The sequence below is a fragment of the Accipiter gentilis genome, chromosome 14 (assembly GCF_929443795.1).
Source record: "Accipiter gentilis chromosome 14, bAccGen1.1, whole genome shotgun sequence".
In the NCBI taxonomy this organism is placed as follows: domain Eukaryota; kingdom Metazoa; phylum Chordata; class Aves; order Accipitriformes; family Accipitridae; genus Astur; species Astur gentilis.
In genome coordinates, this window is record NC_064893.1 from 24,761,208 (window position 1) to 24,788,207 (window position 27,000).

Genomic DNA, 27,000 nt, shown 5'->3' on the forward strand with positions numbered 1-27,000 from the left:
TTCAAGGGAGAGAGCTTTCAATACTGTAAGGAACAGCCTTGCTTTCCACACATTAGCACATTGAAATCTGTACAGCAAGCCTGTCAAACAAAGCAGCTGCTCTCTGGCTCTCCTACACCTCTCCTCAGATGGAAGAGCTTCAATTATGTGGCACGTCTCCAGGATTTTAGAGTTAAAAGAGCTGCTGCCGCATCACATACCTTAACCTTTTGCCTTCTGCTAGGCACTGTGTAAGAAGATCTGATACACTAGTCTATTCATTTTCATATGGTGGCTCAATGCAAAAGGTTGCCCTCGGAGTTTGTTTTCACAGCAGGGGTGTAGGAGTACAAAACCAGAAAGCTACTTAATTACCGATTCCCTGCCCCTACATTTTCAGACCGGCAAGACAAGTTATAGAAATTATTTTCTAGGGGAATATGATCAACTGTAGAAAAAAAGTAATTAAAAGTAACTGCAATGTCCAATTTTACTTCATTTTATACTTCATTTTATACAAGAGCTCCAAGACATTTACATACTTACAATCTTTAGACAAACAGGACCACATCCCATGATTTTCAGAAGAAAGCATGGAACACCCTTCACAAATAACAGGAACATTTGTAGACCAATTCAGCTGCTGCTTAAATACCACAGTAATGGCCATACTAAAAGGCCTAATTAACCCCCACTGATTTCAGAGAAGTAAGTTAGAGCCAAAACAGGTACATCAACATGTTACCTTAACTTGCGGTCACCCCCCTGCTTTTCTCTCCGTCACTCTGGCAACATACCAATTATCACCATGCTCAGATTAGCTCCTATTTCTAAACAAATATTGGAAAGGTGTATCTTTCCCCCTAAAAAGATTCTACAGCATGATTAGCAACATGTACTAAACACTTGTGATCCACAGTCATCTTCCAGAAAAAAGAAAAAAAAAATTAAGGAGCTGTCGGTTCAAACCGTCAAATCTGAAACTACTTGACAGCTTATTGAACGTTTAAACTTCTGTTGAGAGCAAAAGACACAGCAGACACACATACAGGTCTGTAATCAGAAATGTCAGACAGTAAAAAACAGGATAAAGTCTTGTTTTATATGCATCAGAAATACAACAGCACAAGCAGCACAGCAGTGTAAGGTAACATTTCCTGCAAGAATATTTGTTACCTTGAGCCCAATTTTTATAATCATCCCTGATACTCCCAGTAACCTCAACAGACCATAAGACTAGAGGACTTGTAGAAATGGAACTTCAGGCATTTAAGCATTCAGCTGACATGCTTTAACACAAAGAACAAACGAAAAAAATAATCTAGTTTGGAACTTGAGAAATTATCCTGCTCCAGAGCTAGCAGGATGAAAAAGGAGCCAGAAGGCCTAACTCAAGTGCCAAGAAGTATATCAGTAGTATCACACATCTTCTGTGAGATGCAGCTTACATCAGGAAGCTAGTTAGAAAAAGTACATATGACATCGAGAGTCAAGGCTAGAAATCAATGTAGGTTAGCTTCACATCACACATGAAACCTGCTCTCTACCCCACATTAGTCTGTCTGCTGCAGATTGCTGACATATTGGCTTACATGCTCTTATGGAACAAACTGAGTCATGCTGCTAAGACTTGAAAATAAACGTTTTTAAAAAAGCTCTGCATTCTGCAGGCAGTACATCCAATTTCATAAAGCTGAGGCTCATGATACATATACACTCTTGCCCATTTTGCCCCCAAGATTACCCTTGTGGACCAACTCTTTTCTGCATGCAAAACGCAGTTGTGAAACAGACAGCTACATGCACTCAACTTTAAGAAAAGAGTTAAGCCTTTTCTTAAAGGCCTCTTTATTTTTAAATTCCTTCAAAACATAAATTAATATAAACAAATCAGATGCAAAACACCTGCATTTTAAATTAGCATATATTTTACTGTATCAATCACAGCAACCTCATACAGTAAGATACACAAAAATAGAGCATGGTATCACTTCAATTCAACACAGTTTTGTACTACAGTATTCCATGACATATATACACAGGACTTTTCTTTTTCAAAGCAAGTATAGTCCCTGCTATGTTCACCGTAAAAATTACGTGGCATCACAGTTTTAGTTATTCACTGTAGTGTGAGTAGCCATATGGAAATTGAACTAGTGAACTAGAAGATACACTGTATAGCAGCCAAACAGGCATGACACTTCAGAAGATGAACAAAAACAACATAACCACTGAAATGAAAACCACCCTTAGACTGTACTTTAATAGTAAAATTGGTTTTAAATTCTTCACTATATACATAATGTATCTACATTTGTGTCATATTTATATATATATATATATTTATAAAAAACCATACAAGAGTTTGAAAACCTTAAAATCATTCACCTAAACAATATTCACCCCAACCTTCAGGGTCAGCAAGGCAACACTTGCCTATAACATTATGTTCAGTTGCAGTCACTTAATTCAGAAATTTCCCTGATTGCTAAACACAGGCCATTCACTTTGTTTCTTAGTGCAAACTGTACAGTAACTTATTGTTCTCAGCCCTCTGTAAGACTCAGGTTTCATCTTATTTCCATAATACTTCTGACACCCATTTATGGCTAAAATTATTTTAGCTATTTTACAACATTAGCCTATATAGTTTCCCCCTCTACCTACCTCAAGCCCTCCCCCCACCCAAAAAATGTAAGACAAACGATCATTCATGCATGTTTCTGTCACACAGGGATCAATGGACATTTAAGTTTAGAAGCCTAGACTCTTAACAGTGTTTTAAAAAACCTTAAGTGAATAATTTTAGTGCAAAGTGGACTACAAAGTTTACATCTCAGCTAGAGTTCTTTACAGATATTTTAAACACATTTAATTCTGCACATCAGGTTAGGTTGCCTGATACTTTGTTCTAACTAGCTAGTTGGAATAAGGAAGTTAGAAGGATTCTTGTGGGTTTCCTTTTAACAAAAAAACTAAAGCCTATTCATAATCAGGTGTTGTTTGGGGGTCAAACTGTACAGAGCCTAGCACAACGGAGTCCTGGTTCTCGGCTAGGGTTCCTATGTGCTACAGTAATACAGATAAATATTATTATCTGATTCACATCCATAACTAATGGGTTTACTTTAACAGGAGTCACAAATGAGCTCTGATTTTTAACCAGGCCAGTGCTTTACTTGCTGGACTACACTACAGACTTTGCAGTGAATTTGGAAGCAACGTAACATTTATACTTACAATTTCCATAACCACAAAGGAAAAGCGTGCACCGAGAACCAAAATCCTGCAATTCTTAAACAAGACTCCACTTAGACTAGTGATAGCCTTATCGGGGGGGAAAAAAAAGTCAGATTAAAAAGCGAAAATTGATCAGAGCCAAGAACATCAGTCTGCCACAGTGACTATAATAAGCTATGAAATACAGTACAAGGAAAAACAAAAAGTCACCTGAAAAATAACCCAGAGAGACTTCATAGTTATAATGATTCTACCACTTTTAAGAACTCAACATATTAAATATTTATTAAAAATAAACTGTTTCCAAATTACCTATTTACAGTACAAAGAACAGTACTTAATACATGTGCAACAGAAAGTAAAGAAAATCAGTACTCAGCTGGAAGGACAACACTCTAGGCATAATTTAAGTGACATGAATACAGGTTCACCTTTTTAAAATACCATACAGTAAAAACCATTAGGATGATATTGGCAACACCAGAAAATAAAGCACGTATTGTCCAGATTCAGATTACATAAGCTTGAGATAAACAACCAGAAGGTAAGGGGAGAAGGAAGAAACATAAAGACGAAAGGAAGAGATGCTGTCGTGTTTGCATTTTGGAGATCAAGAAATGCAGACACACGTCAAAAAATAGTCCTTGTTGGCAAAACAAGCCATTCACATACTTCCTGCACATTTTGAAGTCATACTTTATCAAAAACTGGCAGTAGTTTCATCACTAATAGAAAATGAGAATCTTAATTTTTAGACTTCATTTTCAAGCCTTGCATGGTTTTATTTGGGCAAGGAGATGACTGCAATGTAATAGAAAGGTGTGACGCCACTTTTCTAAAATACAACAGCTGCCAAGTTTTAAAGGAAAATGTGCTCTTCTCCCCCATTTAAATTGAAAAGTAATGATCATTTAGGAGTTACCTAAATTATAGCAGCATGAAATCTAATGCATCTGCAGCATCTGTGAAGCCACAAAAATCAAGAACTGGCACCTGATCACTGAACCATGGTTCCAAATATTTGGACATGTCATTTTCGTAAGAGGTCAGTGTATTTTCTTATCAATGGAGTCAGAACATTAGTTAGGATAGCCCTTTCCCCTCCCCCTTTCCTTCCCCCTCCAAAACAGACTAATCAAGTCTATCTGTAAACTACATGGGACAGCTGGGATGATTTATAGTTTAACTGATTGTTAGGCATGAATCTGTGAAGCTCGCTTTTTCTACAGCAGGGATCATAATAGTAAGCATTGAGGCAAGTGTCACATGAGACTTTTGAGCAAAACGTGCAAGTGTTTGCAGCTCCAGATCGGTTACAAAAGCCGCAGCGCGAGGTGCCTGAAGGTTTGGATTTTGAACTGAATTGAGCAGCTCTCTCTTGACTCTGAGTCTGTGATGTGTACTGAGGTTTCTCCCTTAAAGCAGACGCAGGAGACAAGCCATCATTTGGAAGTGGTTTGATTGAATAGGTGCTCTGTTTCACTGCTGGGTATTCCTGCCTAGAGTTGAACAGATTGTCACACTTTTGGCAAACAGAAGTGCCACAAGGTACGCCACAGTTTTGGCACTTGAGGGAAGCTGTCTCTTTGGCTAGGTGGGTGCGTTTGTGGTAAACGGGGTTGGCATCATTTTTTAACAGCCATACATCAGGCTTAATAGCTTCTTGTCTTTTAAAATTTAACATACTTCTAGAATCGGGATCAGTATATAAATCTAAGTCCTCTTGAGCAGAAAAATAGGAGCTGTAAGGGACATTTGTTCTTAGCATGCCATTGTGATGAGATGAAGTTGGCAAGAATTCATCTGAACACCCGTGTGGGGAGCTTGACATTGTCAGAAGAGAGGGTGACGGACGGATAATTTCATCTTTGATGTCATCTTCTGCATCAACTAAAATTGGTTCTTTCCTGAGACTCAGTGAGCTCATCAAAGGTGGTTTCTTACTTTCCCAATAATTATCATATGTGTCCACTGATTTAGAAGGCTTGCTCACCTTTGGCTTGAAATAATCTTTAGAGGCCCGTTCACTCGCTGATTTCTGGAGTACCATTCGTGCCATGGAAGTGTTTAAGTTTTCTTTGCACTCTACACGCCGTTTCATGGCTTCTGAGCAGCCTCTAACGTCTTCATTGCTATTTTTTCGTTCATTTATGACATCAATCTCTGAATAACCTTTATCCTTCACTTGCAAGTGAATTTCAAGAAGCTGCTCACATTCCACTTTGGCCAAAAAGAGTTCAAATGAAACCATTTTCACTTGAATGGCATCAACCTGCTCTTTGAGCTTATACATTGTTCCCAGTTCTTGGACATAGCCCATGTAGTTCAAAATCTGCCTTACATCATCTTCAGTTAGAGCAGACTTTACATAATAAACAAAGGGTCCAGTGTAGGTCTAAGGGGGGTAGGGGGGAAATAAAAGGAAAACTAGGTTACAAATTCAGTGGTGGACTAAATGTTCAGATAATTCAATGACAGACACTATGTAATTAAATAGAATAATAATGACAGTGAACACATGCAACTCCCATGGCAAGATGAACTCCATCTCTGCATTCCTCCTGTTCAGCAGATGGAAATTCCACACGAGGCAAATTCAAAGTACAAGAGTTTTCATTCAAATTTAAATCCTGATTAGCATAGTGTCCTCCCTGTTGATTTAAATCGCTATGCTTTACACTGACATTAACTTTTATGCATACCAGACACGTTTGCATTTACAAGCAAGTCTACCACAAAAGATAAAGAGGCAGAGACTTCATGTATTGCCCCTGGACAGAGGCTAGGTAGAGACAACAGGAACTTGGAATTACTGAAGGAGAACCCAAGTCCTCTTCAATTCAGCTTTAAACATACTTCAGGTGTGCTCTTTTTTGTGTACTATTACTATGCAGTTTCAAATGCCTGTTTTATTTAATTTTATATTAGGTCCAGAACTACCACTAAAAAAGCCCCAAAACCAAATATAAGAGTTTGTGCAAGTTGAGGTATCCTTAGTATCTGGCATGCCTGAGGTATGTTCTTAATCCAGTTCAAACTGTCTTGGATTGCAGGCAAGAGTAGCCTGCCCATCACATCTTTGTATAGAACAGGTACTGGATCCACAGTGCACAACCAAAGTCAATATTGGCAGTGCATCAAGAGATATCCTCAATGGATCATCCAACATTTCAAAGGCCAGAACTTAAGCATAATGTTGAAGATTTATGGAGACATCTTGGAGGAAGGTAGTTTCCCCTTGGAGAAACAGAGAACTCTCAAATGCTCTAATAACACTCAAATTCTCTGCTAAATAGTGAAACAGAGTCTTTTTAAGGAAAACAAACAAAAATACCCACTACTAGTGCACAACACCTGCAAATGACTTTAAACACCTATACTGGTAGTGCTTTTATCCAGCTTCCAAGTCTCAAAACTGTTCTTGTAAGTCACCTGCAGCATTCATTACTGAAATGCTGCAGCAGTTTTGAATAAGCACATAAGAACAGGTAAAAAATAAAATAGAAAAATCAACAGCAGAGAACTCACTACCTGACTTCCAGGACCCAAGCCGAGCAATATACAAGTTCCTACTTTTCCCTCTGAGACCCTGGCATAGGCAAATAATTTGAAAGTACATTAAAATCAGAACTTCATGAATTGAGAACTGACAAGCAGATAAACGACATTGTGGAAACAATTCTTTCAGAGAAGTTCCTTTACCATTACCACATAACTTGTGGGAACCTCAGCAAAGTATCCATTTGAATGCATGCATTGGTTGTTAGTACTTGTGCTCTATTAATAGCTGTTGCAAGACAAAAATCAAACTTTGAGTGAGCTTCAACACAACTTGACCACTCACCCTATTGAAAGCATCTTCAAGTAGAAATTAAGGCACTGTAGCAGGGTAAGCTGAACAAAAACCTTAAATAAGCTCTTCCTCTGTTTTATGGTTACATTATAAATGCAGATAGTACTTGTACTTCTGCTCTCAGGATACTCTCACCAGCACAAACTTCACTTACTTTACATAAAAAATTTTCCTATGGCTTCTGTTTACCAACTGTATATAGACGAATGTATATATATATCATGCTAACAGGTGGGAAAAAAGGAAGTCTTTAAAGGAAATGTATGAAATGTGTTAGAAGAAAAAAAACCAAATCATGTTCTCACTGTGGCCACACATAAAACACCTTACCTTAATATTTTTGAACTCCTTTTTCCAGGGGTAAAGAAAGAGATTAATTCCAACTGTTTCGAGCATGCTGAATGCATTATGGAGAGAATGTAAACTTGAAGATTTCACAGATCTCAGTGAGTTTTCAGCCATCTCATAAAATTTTATCAGCCGGAATCTATAAAAGGGATCAATTTTGGGAAGGCAAAGTAAGGCTGCCGCTGCCACTCGCAAATACTCATCATTAATAGGACGCTGCTTGTTGTCAGAGGCATTCAGTTTGCATTCATGGAACTGTACATACTTCCTAAATAAATCGTCTTTATATTTTGTATCCATTGAAATCAGTTTTTATCTCACACTTGGCCAGCTACCTCGTCTCTTTCATGGTTATTCGGCAGTAGGTTGATTATCTGGCATTAAGAATCTTCAGTAATGGCAACTCTTCTGGAATAAAAATTGAAAACAAAGACAAGTCATCACAGTTGCATAAATCCCAGATGTCCACAGCATCTATCTGCTTCATGGGATTCTATAAAATGGTTCACAGAGCAGCAGCTCCCAGAACAGCCTCTAAGTTTCTGAAAAAGCGCAAGTCTACAGAAATGCTGTTGTCCTGCCTTTCACTGCCATTGTCTACTCCTCTTCTAGTTATCTGCCTAAAACAGCACAACAAACCTACATCAAGCAAGGCACTGAGAGTTCGATACAATACCGCTGGTGTGTAGGCTCAAGCCCAGACTGAGGGCTCTTTGGTTTAGGGAACCAAGGCAAAAGTTACTCACAGCAAAAAACTTAAAGGAGAAGCATGAGTTTATATGGTCTCTTCTCTGCGATTTATTTTGCCCTTTCAGTGCAAACAACTTACACAAACATTATTTTAATCAGTTGCTGTTTTGGTGGGTTTTTTTTTTTTTTTGCCCTGCACAGTGATATAATCATTAAAAAATCCCTCAAAGAAGTTTCATTTTGCTCAACTTGGGAAAGCATCTACTTTTCTTTTCCCCTAGTGGCACAGAACTGCCCCTAGAGTGAGCATATTAATTAACTTTGCCTTTTTATTTTTAACATATTCTAGGCTTTTGACTGCCACTCACATTCCACCTGATGGCACTCCCAGGCCACCGCTCTGCTGGGAGAGCTCTGCAGCCATCCTACAGAGAACACACTCCCCTGATTGCTGCAAACTACAGCCAAAGTTTCAGCTGAACGCTGGCAGCCGCAAAGATGATTGTAATCTTTTCAGAAAAAAAAGCTATACCTGCCCTTTTTAGCAGCTTTATTAGAACAAAGCAGAATCATTTCTGGTTTTACAACATGTATGCTTTTGTTTGCTGGGATAGTTCCTTTTATATATATAGTGATCTACATTTTCATCTCACTGAGCTCACATACTGCACAGAAAAAGCTGGTGACAAAAGAAGCTTCATAATGCTACTTTACCAAAACCAAGGTAATTAACAGGCCAATGGACTCCATCTCGACTGCCTGAGGAACATCAGATCAAAAAGCAGACCACAGGCTTTGCTTTTTAAATAAACACACGATACAGCCCTTACAGACTTCCCAACTGCGAACAAAGGGGAGGGGAGGCAGGAGAAATCAATGCACTGTTTTGGTTGTAGTCAGTCTGAAACAGCACTTCAGAAAATACTCTCCACCCAATATTAATTGTAGCTGCTAGAATACTGATCAATGCCCCCACACACTCCTGTTAAAATGAAAATCACTGTTGAGACCAAAATTAACTGAACGAAAGGAGCCATAACACAAAATACACAGGGGGACACGAAGGGGACCACAAACTAACAACCAAGAGGCCAGGAAAACAAACAAACAAAAAAATCAACAGTTAATATTACTTCATGAAAGGCTGCACTTAATGACAATACCATGTGGGATAGTTCACTAGCAGTTCAATTTCTGCTCAAAGGAACACTGCTCTCGGTTTTTCCACAATCAGAAATTGCACCAATGTCAAGAGACAACCTGTGAATCACAGGAAATGTGGAGTTCTAAATTAACATCTGAGCATAAGGGACAGGAGTAAACCCTTCTCCCTTCCGGAGACCTTTCCTCCTTAAGTTGTGCAAGATGAAGTCTGTAGACAAAGATAACAGAATGTCTGTTCCTTAGCAAGAAGGGCTCCGCAGGAGAATTTCAGAGAAAGCTCTTTGTCTGGCACATCAGTAATACACGCCCAGGTCAAGGAACAATCCTGTGCTGACAAGGAGCTGGATTAACTATTTACAGTTCTTCCACCTCCACTGTTAATAACTACTAAACAAAAGTGCTTGGTTACACGTACGAGATGTCAGGATTAGGAAAGTCCCCAAATGAAAGCAAAGTCCTGCATCAAGGCCCTATCGACCGTGATACTCAAAGCCACTGCCAGCTCTGATTTCAACTTGCGGTTTGTATACAAGTCAGAGTCCACACAGCCAAAAAGCAAAACACAACAAACTGAACACCCCAGCAAGCCTTTGCAGAGCTGCTCCTCTGCACGCAGAGCTTCCAGAAGCAAAACATCCCCATCCCAGGCAGCCCACCCAGCACCAGGAAGGCTCCGAACAGCTAACAACCATGGTTACAAGGCTCAATAAAAACCTCAATATGGGAGCAGGCACAGATAAATATAGTTTTAAGAAGCACACTGGCTGATAGAACAGATAAGGTAACAAGGCTGTTTTGCTGCAAATTATTGACTGAAAACCTCAAGATTTCACGGAGATGCATAAATAATAAGTTCTGGTCAGAATCTAGTTTCTGCTGGTGAGACAAGGAAACGCTTCTATCCATCTCCTGGGTCAAAACCTCAGCTGAGGGAACCAACACTCTGCTACCCTGGACTGCTCGGCAGGGCACAGCCACGCAAAAACCTTCACGGCAGAAGGGGAGGGACACAGGACAGGTACACCCTTCTCCTGACCCACGCTAGGGAGGCCAGAAACGCCAGACTTCCACCAACCACTTGAAAAGAAAATGATCCCCGATACAAAGGCTATTTCATGGCACCAGCGGACACCGCACCGCTGAGGAATTTCAGACCATAAAAACAAGGGCGAGGAAAGGAACAACACACAAACCAACACCCGGCTGAAGCCGTTTCGCTCCTCGGTTCTCACGCAGACACTTGTTGCGGAGACGCCCAGCCCGGCCGGGAAAGCGGGACGGGGCCGGCCGCTGCCCGGAGCCGCGGGCACGGCCCCGGGACACCGCCTTCGCCTCCCCGGCGTGAGCGCCACTCGCTGACCACCGAGCCCCGGGGGCCGGCCCCACGGAGGCTTCCCTCCAGCCTCTCGCCGGTAAAGGGGCGCAGCGCCCGCCGCAGCCCACGCCCCCGGCAAACCCGCCGCCCCCTCCCCTCAGCAGCCGGCGCGGCGCCGAGGGCCCGCAGCCCGGGCGGGCAGAGCCGGCCCACCCCCACCCCGCCCCCGCCGCCGCCACCCCGCGGGCCGGGCCCGTCCCTCACCGCTCCGCGCCGCGCCGGGCCGCGCCAGCCGCCCGGGACCCGCCGCCGCTCAAGCCGGAAGCTCCCGGTGACCCGGATGCGGACTGCGGACCCCCTCGGCCCCTCACGCGCTCCCGCGACGTCCCAGCAGAGGCCACCACCACCACCCCCCCCCCCCCCGCCCCCGGAAGGGCTGCCGGCTGGCCAGCGGCGGGGCACGCTCGCCCTCACGGTTACGGCCTTCCCGGCACCGGCCCGGGGGCTGCCGCCGGCCAGCGGGAGGGGGCGGCTGACAGCGGCGCCCCGGAAGTGGATGCCGCGAGGGGCGGAGCACCGCCTCCTACAGCGGGGAGCGCTTCCGCCGCGTGACGTCAGCGGGGCGGGGAGCGAGGGGGCGGGGCGACCGCCTCACGCCCCGCCCGGCGGAGGGGCAGCGGTGGCGGGCGGGGGGCTGGGGGACCGGGGCCGGTCTCGGCCCCGGAGGCGGGCGGGAGCCGCCGTCCGTGGAGAGCAAAATGCCCGAGCAGCCCCCGCGGCGGACGCCGGGACTGCTCCCAGGCCGAGAAGGAACGTTACCGGGAAACGAAGCGGCCGTTTCGTGGACGTGGGATGCCTTTGCGCGCTCCCCGTAAGGAAGGACGGCCCGTTAAAGCGCTGCTCTGCTACCGACAGCTTTTGTATCGCCCCGCAGCCCCAGAGGAGGGCCGCGTCGCCCCTCCCTTGAGAGCTCGGTTGTCTTTCCCCCACCAGACCGGCCTCAGCGGTCACCGAGGGAGAGGGAGCAGCGCCGCGTCCCGCTGCTCGGCCGCGCACCGGCCCCTCCGCCGCTCAGCAAACGGGACGGCTCCAGCACGCACCGGGCCGAGCCGTGAGCCCGCGGTGAGGCGCCCGGCCTCTTGCCGCTGTCCGCGGCTCCTCGGCCGTGGCGCTGGGCTGCCGTTGAAATCGCCCGTTCCCCAGGCGCGGGGCGGAAGCGCTGCCCGCTCCCGCTCCCCCCCACCCCCGCCCCCGAAGCGCCGGTCCCGCCCCGGCGGCGCCTCAGCGGCGGCGGGGACGCGCTCAAGGCCGGTGGTGGGGGTAGGGCCTGGCCACGCCCCCGCTTTGTTGTGCCACGCCCACGCAGCGTGACCACGCCTCCTAGGGGGCGGTGTCTCGGCGGCAGGGGCGGTGCTGCGCCCGCGCACCGCCCGCTCCTCGGTTGGCTGGCGGGGCGGGGCGCGGTGGTGGGAAGATGGCGGTGGCCGGTGGAGGCGGCGGCGGCTCTTCTCGCTCCCCGGAGCGGCGGCACGACCCGCTGTCGCGCTTCACCTGCCCCGTGTGCCTGGAGGTGTACGAGAGCCCGGTGCGCGTGCCCTGCGGACACGTGTGAGCGGCTGCCGGCGGCGCGGCGCGGTGCGGTGCGGGGGCCTGAGGCGGTGGCGGTTTGGGGCCCTCTCAGCCCTCGGCGGGAGGGGGCTGGGGTTGGGCCCGCCAGGCGCCTTCCTGGGCCGCAGGCTGTGAGGCCTCGGGAGGGAGCCGTGGCTCGGCTGGCCCTGGCCCTCCCCTTTCGCTCCCTCGGGAACGGGCCCGGCCGGGATGGGTAAGGCCGCCGCCTGCGCGGCGGGGGCTGGATCCCGCTGGGGGGGGGGGGGGCTCGGTCAGCGCTGCCGGAGGACCGGGGAGCTCCGCAGGCAGCTCCGCTCTTCGGCAGCGTCTTAGGGTGGCCTGAGGCTTCTGTGAGAGAAGAGGGGGTGGAAAAAACCAGCAGGGGAAAAAAAGCTAATATTCTTTTATTTTGATTGCTTTCTCTCCTGAAAGATGTAGAAACTGAGGGAGCAGAGTGCTGTCCAAAAGCTAATAACGCTGAGCATGACAAACTAGAATGCACAAATGCCAACAGGTTGCTGTTTTATTAGATAATATTTCTTGAGACTCTGTTACCGCTTAGAGCAGAAGACATGTACGTAAGGGCTCTGGATATTTATGCTGCATGTTCAGGAGGGCTGTTCTCACCACCTACTGTTTTTCTCCCACCCTAGCTTTTGCACTCCGTGCCTGCAGGAATGTCTTAAGCCGAAAAAGCCAGTTTGTGGTGTCTGCCGCAGCACCCTGTCGCCTGGTAGCAGAGCTCTGGACCTGGAAAAGCAAATTGAAACGACAGAAACCACTTGCAATGGCTGCAATAAAAAAGTATGAAAGTGTTTGGAAATTAAGTGCATGAGGTGTGCCTGCTCAGCTATACTGCTTAGAAGGAAATAAAGTGCTTGCTCTTCAGCTTTCTGCAGAATCAGGTCAAAATGTTTGTTCCGATAAGTGCTAAAGACATTTTATATAGGCAGCACCCAAATGTTGACATTCTTTCCACAGGTTTTTATTGTTACCTCTTCAGGAAGTGAATTTCAAATGAAAGATACCGATTTTAAAATTATAGAAAAATATTGCTTCTGAAGTTGCTTCTGTGAACATGTCTCTGTGGGAGGAACATTGTAATGTGGATGTGGGTTTTGGATAGTAGTCTCTTTGGCTCTTAAACAGAAATTTTGTTGTTGTTTGAAATACTTAATGAGTCAAAGTTGTCTTGTATGGGTGGTACTGTTTGTTAGTGTGCTGCATGTTGTATACCTGTCCTTTCTGTTATTTCCTTTCTCTTTGTAAAGTTGGGCTGCTTAGTGTTAATTGAATGTATGAGAAAATACCTTAGCAGGTGGCAAAACAACAAAAAAAGGATAATTAGACACAGTAAGGTGAAGGTAACAATTCAGTTACTTTCACTTTTTATTCCTGGGTAGTGTCTTCATTCTGTCTTCATTCCAGCTGATAGAAAACTGTAGTGCCTTGAATTACAGATTTTCTTACTGTAAATTTGAATTGTCATTAATGGGATTGAAAATTAGCAATCAAGCTACACCAGGATCTGTGCTAAAAACCAAATTTTCTATACACTGTCTATTCTTCTTAGTGACCAGGTAAACTGGCTTTATATAAAGCTTTTTTTTTATACTATAGTATAGGTTAAGAAAAGTGAGCTGTCCTGAACAGTGTTGTATTTGTAAAATATTACAGGCAGCAAAGTTACAGGTTAACTAATCTATAATCTCAAAGCTTTCTGCCTCGCCATCTGAACTGTTTGGGAATGCTGTTCTGGTTTTGGCTAGGATAATTTTCTTCCTAGTAGCTGGTACAGTGTGTTTTGGATTTAGTGTGAGAATAATGTTGATAACATGCTGATGTTTTAGTTGTTGCTAAGTAGTGCTTATCCTAAATCAAGGATTTTTCAGTTTCCCATGCTCTGCCAGTGAGCAGGTGCACAAGAAGCTGGGAGTGAGCACGGCCAGGACAGCTGGCCCAAACTAGCCAAAGGGATATTCTATACCATAGAAGGTCATGCCCAGTATATAAATTGGGGGAGTTGGCCGGGAGGGGTGAATTGCTGCTCGGGCATCGGTCAGTGGGTGGTGAACAATTGCATTGTGCATTACGTGTCTTTTCTTGGGTTTTATTACTCTCATTTTTGTTTTCCCTTTCATTACATTTATTATTATATTTTATTATTATTGTTGTTGCTATTATATTTTATTTTACTTTAGTTATTAAACCGTTCTTATCTCAGCCTATGAGTTTTATTTCATTCTTTCGATTCTCCTCCCCATCCCCCTGGGAGCAGGGAGGAGTGAGCAAGTGGCTGTGTGGTACTTGGTTGCTGGCTCGGGTCAAACCATGACACACTGTCTGCAGAAAAGCTCTTTTGTTTTACGTGTTTACTGCTTCTGCTTAAAAGTGTAGAAGTAACTGTAAATAGTTTAAATTAACCTTGCTATGCTATTGTTGCCTGCACAGATGTATCTCTCAAAGATGCGTAGCCATGCAGCTTCTTGTTCAAAGTACCAGAATTACATAATGGAAGGTGTGAAAGCCGTAACTAAAGAACCATTTCACAACACCAGGTAACTAGCTCTTTTTCTGGAAATACTTTTTTTGTCACAAAAAAAAAATTTGAATTATAAGCAGACTTTACCTCTTCGTTCAGTTTGCGTGTTAGTTTTTCTAATCCTTTCACATAGTTAAAAACTAAGCCTTAATCCTGCAACTAACTGTGCACAGACAAGCTACTCTTCTTTCTACTTAGTCCATGCACAAGACATCTTTTAAGATCAGGGTACTTGGTAAAAGTAGCTATTTTTTGAATAAGACCTTGGTCTTTCTGTCTCTTGATCGTAGTAACTTATAACGAAGGGAAGTCAGAATTGATTGCAGTACACTCATCTGTATTTTAGCATACTGGGTGGTAGGAACCCTGTGCATTTAAAAAAAAAAAGTGATAAATGACACTTATAACATTTGTAGAGCAACTATTGTTCTGTGTAAATATGGGTGATATTAAAGAGTTCCTTAAGCCATTGTTAGGAATTTACAAACTGATTGTTAAATTTAGCTTATCTTAATTGCGTAGGATAAGATTACTGCTTTGAATAATTTGTATTCTTAATAGCTGGTAAGACAACTTTTGAGTATTGAATCCTAAAGTTTTTACTTTTAATTTTCTTACAGTGGTAAATAACCTCTTTTTATCGCCCCAACCAGGAACTTCCCAAATCGCTTTACCTTTCCTTGTCCGTATTGCAGCGAGAAAAACTTTGATCAAGAAGGACTAGTTGAACACTGCAAAACATTGCACAGCATGGATGCAAAACAAGTGGTAATAAAAAGTCTTGGTGCAAGAATTGCAATGAAGTCTAGTCTTAAATCCCTTTGAAACAATGAATTAGAGACTTACTCTTGAAGTTAAGTACATATTTATAATTATTCCTGTTAAAGTAAAATGTGGGTATGCTGTTCATGCATTTAACTTCTACAGAATTTTGATGTTAGTTTTTGATACCTTCTCTGGAGATGACTAGTCTCTATTTCTATTGCAGCTATGTCACATTCTCCTTTCATATTTGAAAAATGGCAGCCATTCAAAGTTAATTAGGCACAGTAACAAACATCAAATTAATCAAATATAATTTTAAAAGAAGTCAGATGTTTAATTTTCCCCTCTGCTGTTTTCAGCAAGAAGATACTATAAACCATTGGGAAAAATGCTTGCAAAACATAGTATGTCATTCTAGTAATCTTCATCTGCTGATATTCCCTCTCATATAAGAGGAATTGCAAAACATGGAACTGAATTTGAAACACTTTTCTGGAAAGTTTTTTTTGGATTCCAAATTATTTAGGAAAAAAGTTCCTTTTTTCTCTTGGAGAGAAGTGATCTTTATGAAGGAGGTCAAGGAAACTTTTCTGTTACTGAGAAATAAAGACTGAAATCTTCTAAAGCAAACAGCTGTAGTGAATTCTGATTTTCAGAATGTAGGGAGAAGAGTAAGCCATTCCATTTCGGAGATCTAAGACATGAACTAAAATTATTCAGGGTTATCTGAGGCTTTTTGTATTAAATGTCCCAGCAAACTATTTGACATCACTTTGCATAAAGAATAGTGATTGTCACAAACCTCAAACTTCAGTCTTCCATGCTGTCTCTGTCCTGCCCTTCCTACGGTAAATGTTAAAGGACTTAACCATTGGGGCTTAATTGGCTTTTTTGTTTTTTTCTTGAAGGTTTGCCCAATTTGTGCCTCAATGCCATGGGGAGACCCAAATTACAGGAGTGCTAACTTCATGGAGCACCTTCAAAGGCGACATCGCTTTTCTTATGATACTTTTGTGGTATGTGTTTCCTCACCCTTGGAATACAGCCTGATGACTCTTAAAACCCAGCTTTTTTTACATAGCTGCTACTGTGAAATCTCATCCATGCAGATGATATCATGAGAGAAATTGGATTAATGGCAAGTCAAAGGAAAATACAGCTTGTTTTCTGTTTTTATTTGGTGTTGTATTAACCAGCGTGGCTATCGCAGTAAAAGAATTTCTGTACCCTTTGTTTGTAGGATTATGATGCTGATGAAGATGATATGATGGCACAGGTTTTGATGCGTTCGTTGCGAGATAAATGAACCAACTAGAAGATTAACTGTAAAACCAAGCTTCCACGAGGGGGAAATGCCTAGCATCCTTGCACTTCTCCTGTACATCCCAAGATGAACTCAGGCATCCAGAAATATGGAAGACTTCAATCCCTATCTCAGTTTCAAATCCTGGTCTGATATTTCTGTACCACTCAGTCCTTTGTTAACATGATCTATGCCATTCAACCCTGTCAGCCTAATTTTCTTACTTGCTTCATGCAAGCTTAATTGTAGATCAACATGGAGGAGACAAATCTGTTTGCCTTTACCTATGCCTATTTCTTGGTTTCTTTTGCAGTTGTGCTCATTTGACTGTCTGAAAACAAAAACATTCCAAATGGAACGGCCTGAACTAGTTAATATCTCTTCCCAATCTCATTTACATATCTTAAATGATAGTATGAGAGGTGTATTTGTAGCTCTGTTTTCCTTTAGTGAGACCTCTAGGTGCTAACTGTAATTGTCAGACCAGCTCTCATTTAAAGTGACCTACAATGCCTGTGATTTCATAATGTTTCCCAGTGTTTAAATTCTTATAGGCAGCCTCTCAACTATATGGAAAACATGTCTGCAGTATGTGTCTTCACACTACTAACTTTCTTAGCAAGTCTTTGCACCTGTGTAAGCAACTAGTTCAAAATATTTTAGTTCTGTGCATGATTATTACTTTCTTCCATACTTGGACCGTAATTTCTAGCCTGGAAAATAAACTTTAATGTTGGTCTTAGTTAAAATGCATCATTTTTTATCTGTCTTAGCAAATATTAGTCATATTTGCTGGCATTATGATTAAACTGGTGGTTTTGAACTTGGTTTCCAGTGATTTTAAGCCTTATGCCGATAGGGGAATTTAGAAGGGTTTTTTTCAATACCTCTGCTTTCTATTTAAACTAAAATTTTCTTATACATTCCTAGTTTTTCCATCTCTCAAGGCAAGCTGGTAACAAAACTTACTAATAATTCATAGCACATGCATAGCACTACCTTTCTGCATTACAGATTTTAACCGGTATTTTGAATTCCTGTTCTTCATCTAAATGTTGCTAAAGTAGCTGAAGCTGTACTTAGATTGTTTTCCATATATTATATGTATAGTATGCAGGTATAGCTTTCAAAGAAAAAGTAAAATATAACCAAGAAAGCAGGATGACAATTCCAGTACCTGGTAAATGGATACTCTATATTCAAGTCTACAATTTTACTATAGGGATTCCTTTTTAGTTTAACGTTTTCGTTAACAGCACAGTTAAGATGCTGAGATCTAATGATCTAAGACACCCAATGAGAACTTGTAAATCACGGTAGTGTTGAGATGTGTAGTCTAATTTAAGCATGTTTAATTGGAGCAGTGGACCTGCACCACCACAGAACTGAGTACTAATTAATTTATTTGATGAGTAAACTTAATATCATTGCACTCTGCAGACTGAAGCATAGCCTTACCCTTAAAACAATGAAACGCACCCCAGCTAAAACCTCTTGGTTAAACTTTGTGTCCAGCCAGACCTCTAACATATTTAAGTTGAACTTGGTTTTAGTATGTGTTCTCTAAGTTGGTACAGGCTCTTCTAGACTCATCCTTAAGTATCTGCTTGGTGACTGGAAGCTCGGTCTTGCGGGGGGGGGGGGGGGGGGGGGGAGGCGGGGGATCTCATGGTACTGTGGAGTAAGTACTGTGTTTGGGGTTGGTTATTTCTAATGCTTGATCTGCAAAGAGATTACAATGTATTAGTGGTTGGATGGGGATTTCGGGGTTCTGGCTAGAACGCAGTTTGGTGATGCCCATTGACCAGAATCTAGATTTCTGCTACTATTCTAAGTGCACTTCCATGCAATTCTGTTAAAATGTTTAAGGAGCAGTTAGAAGCTTCCGAGCAATTACTTTGTCATGTTTTTGACTTTTGAAGACAAGTTACAAATAAAGGTCATTTAATTTATAAAATCCTATCTTTGTGTCAACTCTTGTGGTTTCTTCCTTGTGGTCCATACATTTCATTTTGGCACCTTCCTAGAAACACTTCTTTCTGGCTGTGCAATGCTGCAGAGAGCACAATAGATGTTGAGAAATGCAGAGACTTCAACTTTTGGCTTCCATTAAATAGTTTGTACTGATTAGTTGCAATTTTACTTATCTTTCAAGCTGTGGACCACGCAGGTTATGAAGAATAGTTCAGATTGAGTTCAGAGCAAGTTCTGCTAGAGCTGGCCAGAGTACTGCAGGTGCAATCTTGTACGTGGATACTCCTATAAGCCATAGAAAAAAAAAAAACCACCAAAGTTTCTTGTTAAAGTGGGGAAGTGTGACTGTCTAGGAGGGCTATTCTGAAATCTTTGCAGCTCCCATAGCTTTAACTCCTCTAAGTTTATGGTGTTTACATCCTTATGTTGTCCTCGGTTTAGGTAGCTCCAAATGAGGAGGTGAAGGCTGGCTTGCAGCAATGACCGGTCAGAAATTGCTCGTGCTGGGTGATTGTTCCCTGTCTGTGCAGACCCGTTCCTTGACTATACAACTTAAATTGATGCAAATCAAACCCATTACTTGGGAATTATTTCACAGAAGGTACAGACCAAAAATATTGACTGGAAAATGCATGCTAGTTCTACTTTTATCTTTGATTACATTAGCGTATGAGTAAGAAGCAGTGTCCTGGCACCTGCTAGCTTGGTAACAGCCGAATTCACAGCACTGCTTTCTGCGCTGCGATGAGCATCCCATAGAACCCCTCGGAGATAAACTTAGCCATAGGCTTCCACTTACTCCAGCTGCTGAAGAGCTTTGTGCCTCTATGCTGCTGACTTCATCAACTTAACAAATACAAACATGTTTATACATGCTGTGGTATGTCTTACTGATGCTGGTTGATTTAAAAAGACATTCTGTTGAGAGGTGCATGAGTTCCGTGTATAGCCTTGATTCATCTCATTTGCCATTTGCATGCAGAAACTCGTGATGAAAAAAAAAAGCCTTATTATAGAACAAGCTAGTTTGGGCTTCTAAATCCAGTGGAGTGCTAGTGCTGAAGAGTGGAGTACTCTGCCAGAGCTGCTCTCACCTCGTCAGCGGCCCATCTTGCAGCTGCAGCAAATCCCAAGTGCCCATTGTTGGCGGTAATGCAATCCGGCCACCTCGGACCTGCGAAATTCCCCATGTCTGGCACAGGGAGTCAGCCTTAGGAGGACGATTAGTGCAGAGGGAGAGGGACAGAATGGGAGGAGGCAAGCTTGCAGTCGAGCTATTTTTTAAAATGAATCTGTCTCTGGTCAAAGACTGGCCTTAATAGGTCTGATAAAATGCTGTCAGCTTTAATTGCCTAACAGAAAGGCATCGCTTCAGCAATAAATCCCCCTGGACTCTTTACACTGGGGGATGAGATCTTGTAAAGGATCCCATCTATAATAAAGCATTAATGGTATATTCTAAGTCCTCATGCCACCTGACTGACAAAGGCACAAAAAATTTGCTTCAAGGCCTTTGGCCAGCTATACTGGGCGGTCACCGGTAAGACCAGTGTCAGAAGGATTAACCTCTCGTGCAATACCGAGGCTATGTTAAGTCACGGGAAAGCAAATCAGGGCTGTGCTTACAGTCCTAGAGCTTTTCTTTGGGTTAAATGTACTAAAAATGACAACGGGGCATTTGCCTGTTTTGGGGGTGGGGTTTTGTTTCTTTTTCTAACGCAGAGCTTCATGTCACAGTTGCATTGGTCCGTGGTTCGTTCTTCAAAAGCAACTCATTTTTTATGGACTCCATTATTCTCCAGGTGATACAAACTAGGACTGTTGAAACCGGTATGAAAACTTCCTTTTCCTTCCCTACTCCTTCCTCAAAACTCACTCAGCGCTCAGTGAAACTAAGTGGTGCTGCTGCAGGCTTGGGTCTCTCTTGTAGTCCTCCTCACATTTGTTCTGTCTTTACCTAGTACTCGGACACCGGGCTTTAAAAAAGTAATACGGCGGAGCTTCTGGGAGCTGTGTTAGCACCCCCGTGCAGCGGGCTTCCCTTCATAACCTGGGCCTTGGGGGGAATAAACCCAGCCTGGTGGCTGGAGCCGCTGGAGCGGTGACCGGCCCGGCGTGCGCCGACAGCAGAGGGAGGTCTTGCATTTTGGAGAGAACGGGGCTCGCACCTCCCGACCCAGTGCTCGTCCCCGTCCTCCTCCACCGGGCTCAGGGCCCTGCGGTGGGTTACACGGAGCTTCTCCGGTCTTGCAGTGAGGGTGCCCACCTCAGCCCCACACCTCGTGGCCAGAAATTCCCTTCGCCCCACCGCAGCCTCCCTTGGCGGCAGGAGCTTTGCTCTGCAGCGGGATATTTGAGGTGCTTCGTGTAGCCGTGGGGCCAAAGAAGGTAAAAAGAAGAACGTGCGGCAGCCTTGCCGCTCTGGAGGTGGTGAGCGTGTGCCTGTGAGCTCCGGACTGGCCGCCCGTGTGGGTCTGGGTCCGGAGCTGTGCCCCAGGCTGGTGGCAGGGCTGCTCTGACCACCCGGGGGCTCGGCGGCTGCCAGAGCCCGGGGGTCTAGTGCAGGGGGCGATGGCTGAGAAAACGCTGCCATTTCCAGCCCCTGAATCGTTGCAGAGCTTCCCCTCCCCTCTGGTCTCCTGCTTTCTGTCCCGTAGCTCGCCGGCTCATGGGCACAGGCAGGTCGGGCCACTGTCTCCCTTGATCTCGATTTTTCCTCTAGCACATGCAAGTTTTTTCCACGCACAGTGGTTGGAACAGATCCGATTATTAACATTTCAGAAAGAAGAGAGGAGCCAGCTTTGCTTCTTGAAAGAAAACCGCCCAGTTGGGTTCCTCGTACAAGTGTCCCCAGCGTAACCACATCCGCGACAGGTGGAAAAGCACGGGGGGGGCACCGACGAGGCACGGGGGGGAGGCACCTGCAGCAGCACCCAGGCTGCCGGCCCCTGCAGTGCAGGGTGCTGCGGCACCTCTGGACCCCCGTGAGAAATGGGGTGGACCTGGCCTCTGTGATTTGCATCCCCCAAGGCCTTCAGGGGCACATTTTCCCCTCAGCTTCAGGCTGAGCCAGAGATGTGTTGTGCAGATAAAACACCTGCTGAAAGCCACGAGCAGGGGAGGGATGGATCCAGCTCCAGAGCACGTGGCTGCAGGGGGAGAGTTTGCAAACGCATCTCGTCTCTGCAGGACCGCGTGTTGGCTGGCAGGACAAGCTTCCCAAGCTGTTCCTGCCCCGAGGAAAGACTGACAGGGAGCTCAGCCCCCTCCCTGCGCTGCAGCCATGCCAGTGGAAAGCTTTGCTCCCCACTTCTGCATTTCAGGCGGGTTGTGGCTAAACAGCAACGTGTGGTCAGCAGGGGCTGGCGGAGCCGTGTGTGACGGCTGAGTCACAAGTGGCCCTGCACCACGGGCCCTTTTTCAAGTGGCAGGACTGGGCGCTGGCTGGGAGTGAGGAGGCATTCCCAGCAGGTCCCGTTCCTCCTCCTCCCGCAGCCGCCCGCCGCCGGCAGCTGTCTTGGCCCGGAGCTGAGCGTGGCTCCCGCAGCAGGTGCCTGGATCCGTGCCCTGAGCCCTTCCAGCAGGGAAATCCCCACGTGAGCCAGAGGGATGGGGCAAGCTGGAAGCCCGGGCTGGGCTTTTTAGCTGCCAGGCCGGGGGAACGGCTCCGGCTCCGCTCACCACTCCCCCAGCACCCGCTAGCGAGGCCCGGGCACCTTCCCGTGGGCACATGTCCCCTGAGGAGCAGAAAGCCAAAGGGAACGTCTGCCTCTCTGGACCTGTTTGACCCGCACTGCCGAGCCCGTGGGGAAGGAGTTCGGGGAAGGCAGGAGGGAAGAAAATGAGAGAGGAGCTTGCTAGGGGAGGCTGCGCTGCCTGGAACTTGCCCAGCAGAAGGGAGAAGCATGCCCGGGCAGGTGCTCCTGACCCCTGCCTGGGGGAGGGAGTCAGCAGAGGCTGTGCTGGATGCGTCGCGCTCCTCTGCAAGTCACTGCCTCTTCTCAGAGGATTAATAATCTGTGGCGAAGCGTGCTCCCCCCGCGTGGCTGTGTCCCGGCAGTGCTTTGGAGCAGCGGGGCACGGCAGAGGCTTGTCCTAATCTGCACCGCAGTCCCCAGCGGTGGGGCAGGGGCAAGGACAGGCACGCGTGGGGGACCCGGGGCTCACCCTCCGGGCACACCGCCTTCCTCCAGCCCCGCCGCTGCCGGTCTCCCCAGAGACCGTGGGTCTGTGGCATGGCCCCTTGTCCTGCTTCGCTCCGGAGCATCGGCTGGTCCCCACGGGGAGCGCGGCACAGGGTAAACGCCAGAAATGGCTCCTTCTTCATCATCATCATCATCATCAGCAGCAGCAGCAGCAGCAGAGGTTTCTCCACCGGCACCCGGGCAGGCAGCGCGGCCGCCCCGCGGGAGCGGACCCCCGTGGGCGATCCCCACAGCCCGGCTCTGTCCCCGGCGGCCGCGGGGCCGACACCTGCCGGGCGCCCGCCCCGCCCCGCCCCGCCCCGCCCCGCTCCGCCCATTGGCTCCGGGACCCGGGGGCGGCCCCGCCCCGCCCTCCCCGGCCCCGGGCCCATATTAGCGGGCGCGGCGGCGCGGCGGCCCCGCAGCGGGCGGCGGCACCGGGGCTGCAAGATGCCGCGCTCCTTCCTGGTGAAGAAGCACTTCTCGGCCAGCAAGAAGCCCAACTACAGCGAGCTGGAGAGCCAGGCCGGTGCGTGGACGGGGCGCGGCGAGACGCGACGGGCCACGCGCGTGGGGCGCTCCGCGGGGTGGTGCGGGGGCTCCGGTACGGGATCTCCTTAGGTCCGCACACGGGAGCGGGTGGGTGGGTGGGTGGCTGGCTGGCTTTTGGCGGGGGTCCGGGTTTGGTTTTTGGGTTTTTTTTTTTCCGTTTCGTGCATCTCGAGTGGGATGAGGCGCGGGATCCTGCGTGTCTCGGGATGCGGAGCCGCCCCCTGGTACCCCGGGGTGGGCGGAGGCGCCGGGGGTTCCCCCGTGGGGTGGGCACGGGCGCGCGGGGAGCTCCCCATGGCGGGGGTGGGCAGGGGCGCGGGGTCCCCTTCTCCCCATCCCACGCAGCAGTGCGGGGTGGGGTCGGGTCTCCTTTGCCGCCGGGTGGGCTGGGGCTTTGGGCCCCCGTGGGTTGGGCTGGGGTTCCTTTGCCCCTCCGGCTCCGGGGTGGAGCGCGGGGCTCCCACGGGTCGGTCCCCCTTGTCCCGGGGGTGGGTGGCGCAAACGCATTCCCCCCCCGGGGGGCGAGGCTGAGCTCCCCGCTCCCCTGGGCGCGGAGCCCCGCGGGGCGTGGGTCGGGGCCCCGTCGCTCCCGTTCCCGCGGGGAGCATCGGGGCCCCGGCTGAGCGCTGCCACCTCCCGCAGTGCTGGCCGCCCCGCTGCTGTACGAGACGTGCCCGCTGCCCGTCATCCCCCCGCCCGAGGTGCTCGGCCCCGGCGCCTACTACCCGCCTCTGGTGTGGGACGCGGGGCTGCTCTCCAGCCTCTTCCCGGGCGGCCCGGGCAGCGAGGCGGCGGGCGGCGCGGCCCCCGCCCTGGACCTGACGGCGCTCTCCAGCGAGGAGGACGAAGGCAAGAGCTCGGGGCCCCCCAGCCCGGCCTCGGCCCCCGCCGCCGCCGAGCGCTTCCGCTGCGCCCAGTGTGCCAAGGCTTACTCCACCTTCGCCGGGCTCTCCAAGCACAAGCAATTGCACTGCGACGCCCAGGCCAGGAAATCCTTCAGCTGCAAGTACTGCGAGAAGGAGTACGTGAGCCTGGGGGCTCTCAAGATGCACATCCGGAGCCACACGCTGCCCTGTGTCTGCAAGATGTGCGGCAAGGCCTTCTCCCGGCCCTGGCTGCTGCAGGGCCACATCCGGACGCACACCGGTAACGCCGGCTCTCGCCCCTCTCCCTCCCTCCCTCCCTCCCTCCCTCCTTCTCGCCTCCCGCTTCCCAGCTCCGCGGCCCCGCCGGCGAATCGGCGGGCCGGGTGTTATCTGGGAAGATAAGGGCTTCCCAAACCCCCTTGGCACATCTCTCTAAAACGTCCTTTAAATAGCCTCTTGGCTGGAACTGAGCGCGGGGTCAAGGCTCGGCTTGTAAATCTGCGCCGCTGCCGTTAGCGCCCTGCCTTCCCGCGAGCCGGCCCGTCGGCCGCGGTGGGACGGCGCACGCTTCGGCTCCATTTCATAAGCTGGGGCTACGAGCCCGCTGGAGCGTTCCCTCCCCGTGCGCCGCCGCGCCCGAAGCATCCCTCCCTGCCCGCGCCAAGGGCTCCCGGCCAGGGCAGCGTCCCAGACCCGCCTGCCCGCCACCGTGGCCTCCGGCCCGCCGCCCCGCTCGGCGGCCATGAGGTCGGCCCAAAGCGCGCCCGCTGCCGGGATGCGCCCCAGCGAGGCTCGGCGAGGCCTGCGGGCAGGTGCTGGGGGCGCAGGGCCGGCCACCCCCCGCACCTGTTGGTTGGTGCGGGTCCGGGTGCCGCAGCTGCGGCCCACCCCACCGCCACGGCCGCCTGTACAATGCGTCTCCCGAGCATCCTTTGTGGGGCTGCGGGGATAGTGTAATTGTTACTTGGCACTGATTTCACACCCTCTTAACGTACTAAAGGGGATGGCTGAAGGAAGCTGGGAAGACTTAATTGTGCTTTCCAAATTGAGCATACGCATTTGTTTCCTCCAAAAGAGTCTTTTTCTGGGAGGAATTCGCCCTGGCCAGGCTTTTCAATGCGAGCTGGGCGGGAGAAGGGGGAGCGTGGGGTTCGGCGGAGGAAATAGCTATACTCACCCTGGCGCTGGCGCCTTTCAGCCGCTGCCTGCTATGATATAATTAACACATAGCGCTTGGCTTTCCTGCCTCTCTGCAAACGGTTCGCTTGGCTCCAGGCAGGAGACGAATATCGTGTCTTCGTTTGTATGTGCGACTGCCCTGCTGCTTGCAGATGTTTCCAGCATTAATTTTCCGTGGTTCATAGGAGAGGTTTTTCTGGGAGGAGGAAATTCCCAAGTCCGCGGCTTTCCCCTGAAGTGAATGCTGTACATGCCTCGCCCGGCTTTCCCTGCGAACAATAACAGCCAGCGCTGCTTTTCACTGTGCTCTTCACAAACTTTGGCTAATGAATGGCTCCTTCTTTGATATTCCCCATGTGTTGATGCACTGGTTAATTGGGAGCGTTTCTCTTTGTCCCATAGGTGAAAAGCCCTTTTCCTGTACACACTGCAACCGGGCCTTTGCTGACCGGTCTAATCTCCGAGCCCACCTGCAGACCCATTCAGATGTAAAGAAGTACCAATGCAAAACCTGCTCCCGGACTTTCTCCCGTATGTCGCTGCTCCACAAGCATGAGGAGACTGGCTGCTCCGGCTCTCGCTGAGGACTCCGCTCCCCCAGGCCTCTCACCACGCAAATACCCATATTATAACTAGTTTCTGTAGGAGTTAGTTTTCTCCGTCGCTGCCACAGCGTGCACCGGGCCGGCCGCAGCTCCTCCGGCCTTCGCCACCCTCACCCTCCTCGCTATGTGCCTCCTGTGCAATGCAAAGGCCTGATCCTTCTCCCGTCCCGGCGTCTGAGGGTGCAGGATTGGACTCCGGTGCAAAGCGAGTGCGTGAAACTCGGGAACTCGGGGGGGAGGGGGGGGTAGGGGGGTGCAGCCCTGAGCCTGACCCGCTGCTGCCGCAGCCCCTCAGCAGGTGCCCCCGCTTGCCGGAGGCACTCGGCACCTTGCAGGGTTGGACCTGCACCCTGGCCCCACCACCGGTATCCAACATTGCGACCATGTAGCTTGGGGGGGGGGTTGGAGGTTTTTTCGGGGTTTTGGGGGGTTTTTTGTTGTTTGTTGTTTTTTTTTTTTTACCATAACCACTTGGTAACTTTTAAGAACCGATATTTTTTTTTAATGAAGGACAAAATGTTAACCACCCTGCCCCCCGCTCCGAGTGTATATATGCCGCCTGTAGAAGGTGTAACTATGCAATAATACAGTATCCCAGTAGTTGTGAAGCAGCTGCTTCTCCCCAGCACAATGACAATTTGCAATGCCTGCGAGATTAACAGTGTCCATAAAAGGCATGGGTAGCCATTTCAAACACCAACCCTGTTTACAGAGCAGCTATGCACTCAAGCACCTGTTAATATGACTCTTAACAACTGCTTTTCAAGAGAACTGTGACTAATAGCAGGCACTTGTCAGCCGATACAATGGTGGCCTGTCCCAAGGCTGCCCAT

The 27,000-nt window shown here is 48.0% G+C and overlaps 3 protein-coding genes across 4 annotated transcripts; 2 read left to right on the forward strand and 1 right to left on the reverse strand.

The window, feature by feature from the left end:
- Window positions 1–575: 575 nt before the first annotated feature.
- On the reverse strand, window positions 576–11,604 carry SPATA2 (spermatogenesis associated 2). 2 transcript variants are annotated; one of them, XM_049816847.1, is made up of 3 exons: window positions 11,409–11,604; window positions 7,403–7,828; window positions 576–5,614 (listed from the first exon to the last, which is right to left on the reverse strand). In XM_049816847.1, the coding sequence occupies exons 2-3, from the start codon at window positions 7,718–7,720 to the stop codon at window positions 4,361–4,363; spliced, it is 1,572 nt and encodes a 523-aa protein (XP_049672804.1). In that variant the 5' UTR covers window positions 7,721–7,828; window positions 11,409–11,604; the 3' UTR covers window positions 576–4,360. The 2 variants fall into 2 exon arrangements, with proteins under 2 accessions (XP_049672804.1, XP_049672803.1); XM_049816846.1 differs by lacking the exon at window positions 11,409–11,604 and adding an exon at window positions 10,854–11,168.
- A 427-nt stretch (window positions 11,605–12,031) lies between these two features.
- Window positions 12,032–18,769, forward strand: RNF114 (ring finger protein 114). The gene is made up of 6 exons (XM_049816932.1): window positions 12,032–12,197; window positions 12,851–13,001; window positions 14,649–14,755; window positions 15,393–15,507; window positions 16,413–16,520; window positions 16,745–18,769. The coding sequence occupies exons 1-6, from the start codon at window positions 12,064–12,066 to the stop codon at window positions 16,808–16,810; spliced, it is 681 nt and encodes a 226-aa protein (XP_049672889.1). The 5' UTR covers window positions 12,032–12,063; the 3' UTR covers window positions 16,811–18,769.
- A 4,623-nt stretch (window positions 18,770–23,392) lies between these two features.
- Window positions 23,393–26,574, forward strand: SNAI1 (snail family transcriptional repressor 1). The gene is made up of 3 exons (XM_049817129.1): window positions 23,393–23,494; window positions 24,160–24,663; window positions 25,965–26,574. The coding sequence occupies exons 1-3, from the start codon at window positions 23,416–23,418 to the stop codon at window positions 26,144–26,146; spliced, it is 765 nt and encodes a 254-aa protein (XP_049673086.1). The 5' UTR covers window positions 23,393–23,415; the 3' UTR covers window positions 26,147–26,574.
- Window positions 26,575–27,000: the final 426 nt, after the last annotated feature.

What these genes read in the sequence shown, in the direction of transcription:
- SPATA2 (XM_049816847.1), bottom strand. Translation starts at nt 7,720, where the DNA reads ATGGATACAAAATATAAAGACGATTTATTTAGGAAGTATGTACAGTTC. An exon ending in AGGAGTTCAAAAATATTAAG is followed by an intron (nt 5,615 to 7,402) that starts GTAAGGTGTTTT and finishes TACCCCCCTTAG; the next exon opens with ACCTACACTGGACCCTTTGT.
- RNF114 (XM_049816932.1), top strand. Translation starts at nt 12,064, where the DNA reads ATGGCGGTGGCCGGTGGAGGCGGCGGCGGCTCTTCTCGCTCCCCGGAG. An exon ending in GCAATGGCTGCAATAAAAAA is followed by an intron (nt 13,002 to 14,648) that starts GTATGAAAGTGT and finishes TTGCCTGCACAG; the next exon opens with ATGTATCTCTCAAAGATGCG. An exon ending in TTTCTTATGATACTTTTGTG is followed by an intron (nt 16,521 to 16,744) that starts GTATGTGTTTCC and finishes CTTTGTTTGTAG; the next exon opens with GATTATGATGCTGATGAAGA.
- SNAI1 (XM_049817129.1), top strand. Translation starts at nt 23,416, where the DNA reads ATGCCGCGCTCCTTCCTGGTGAAGAAGCACTTCTCGGCCAGCAAGAAG. An exon ending in CGAGCTGGAGAGCCAGGCCG is followed by an intron (nt 23,495 to 24,159) that starts GTGCGTGGACGG and finishes CACCTCCCGCAG; the next exon opens with TGCTGGCCGCCCCGCTGCTG. An exon ending in CCACATCCGGACGCACACCG is followed by an intron (nt 24,664 to 25,964) that starts GTAACGCCGGCT and finishes TTTGTCCCATAG; the next exon opens with GTGAAAAGCCCTTTTCCTGT.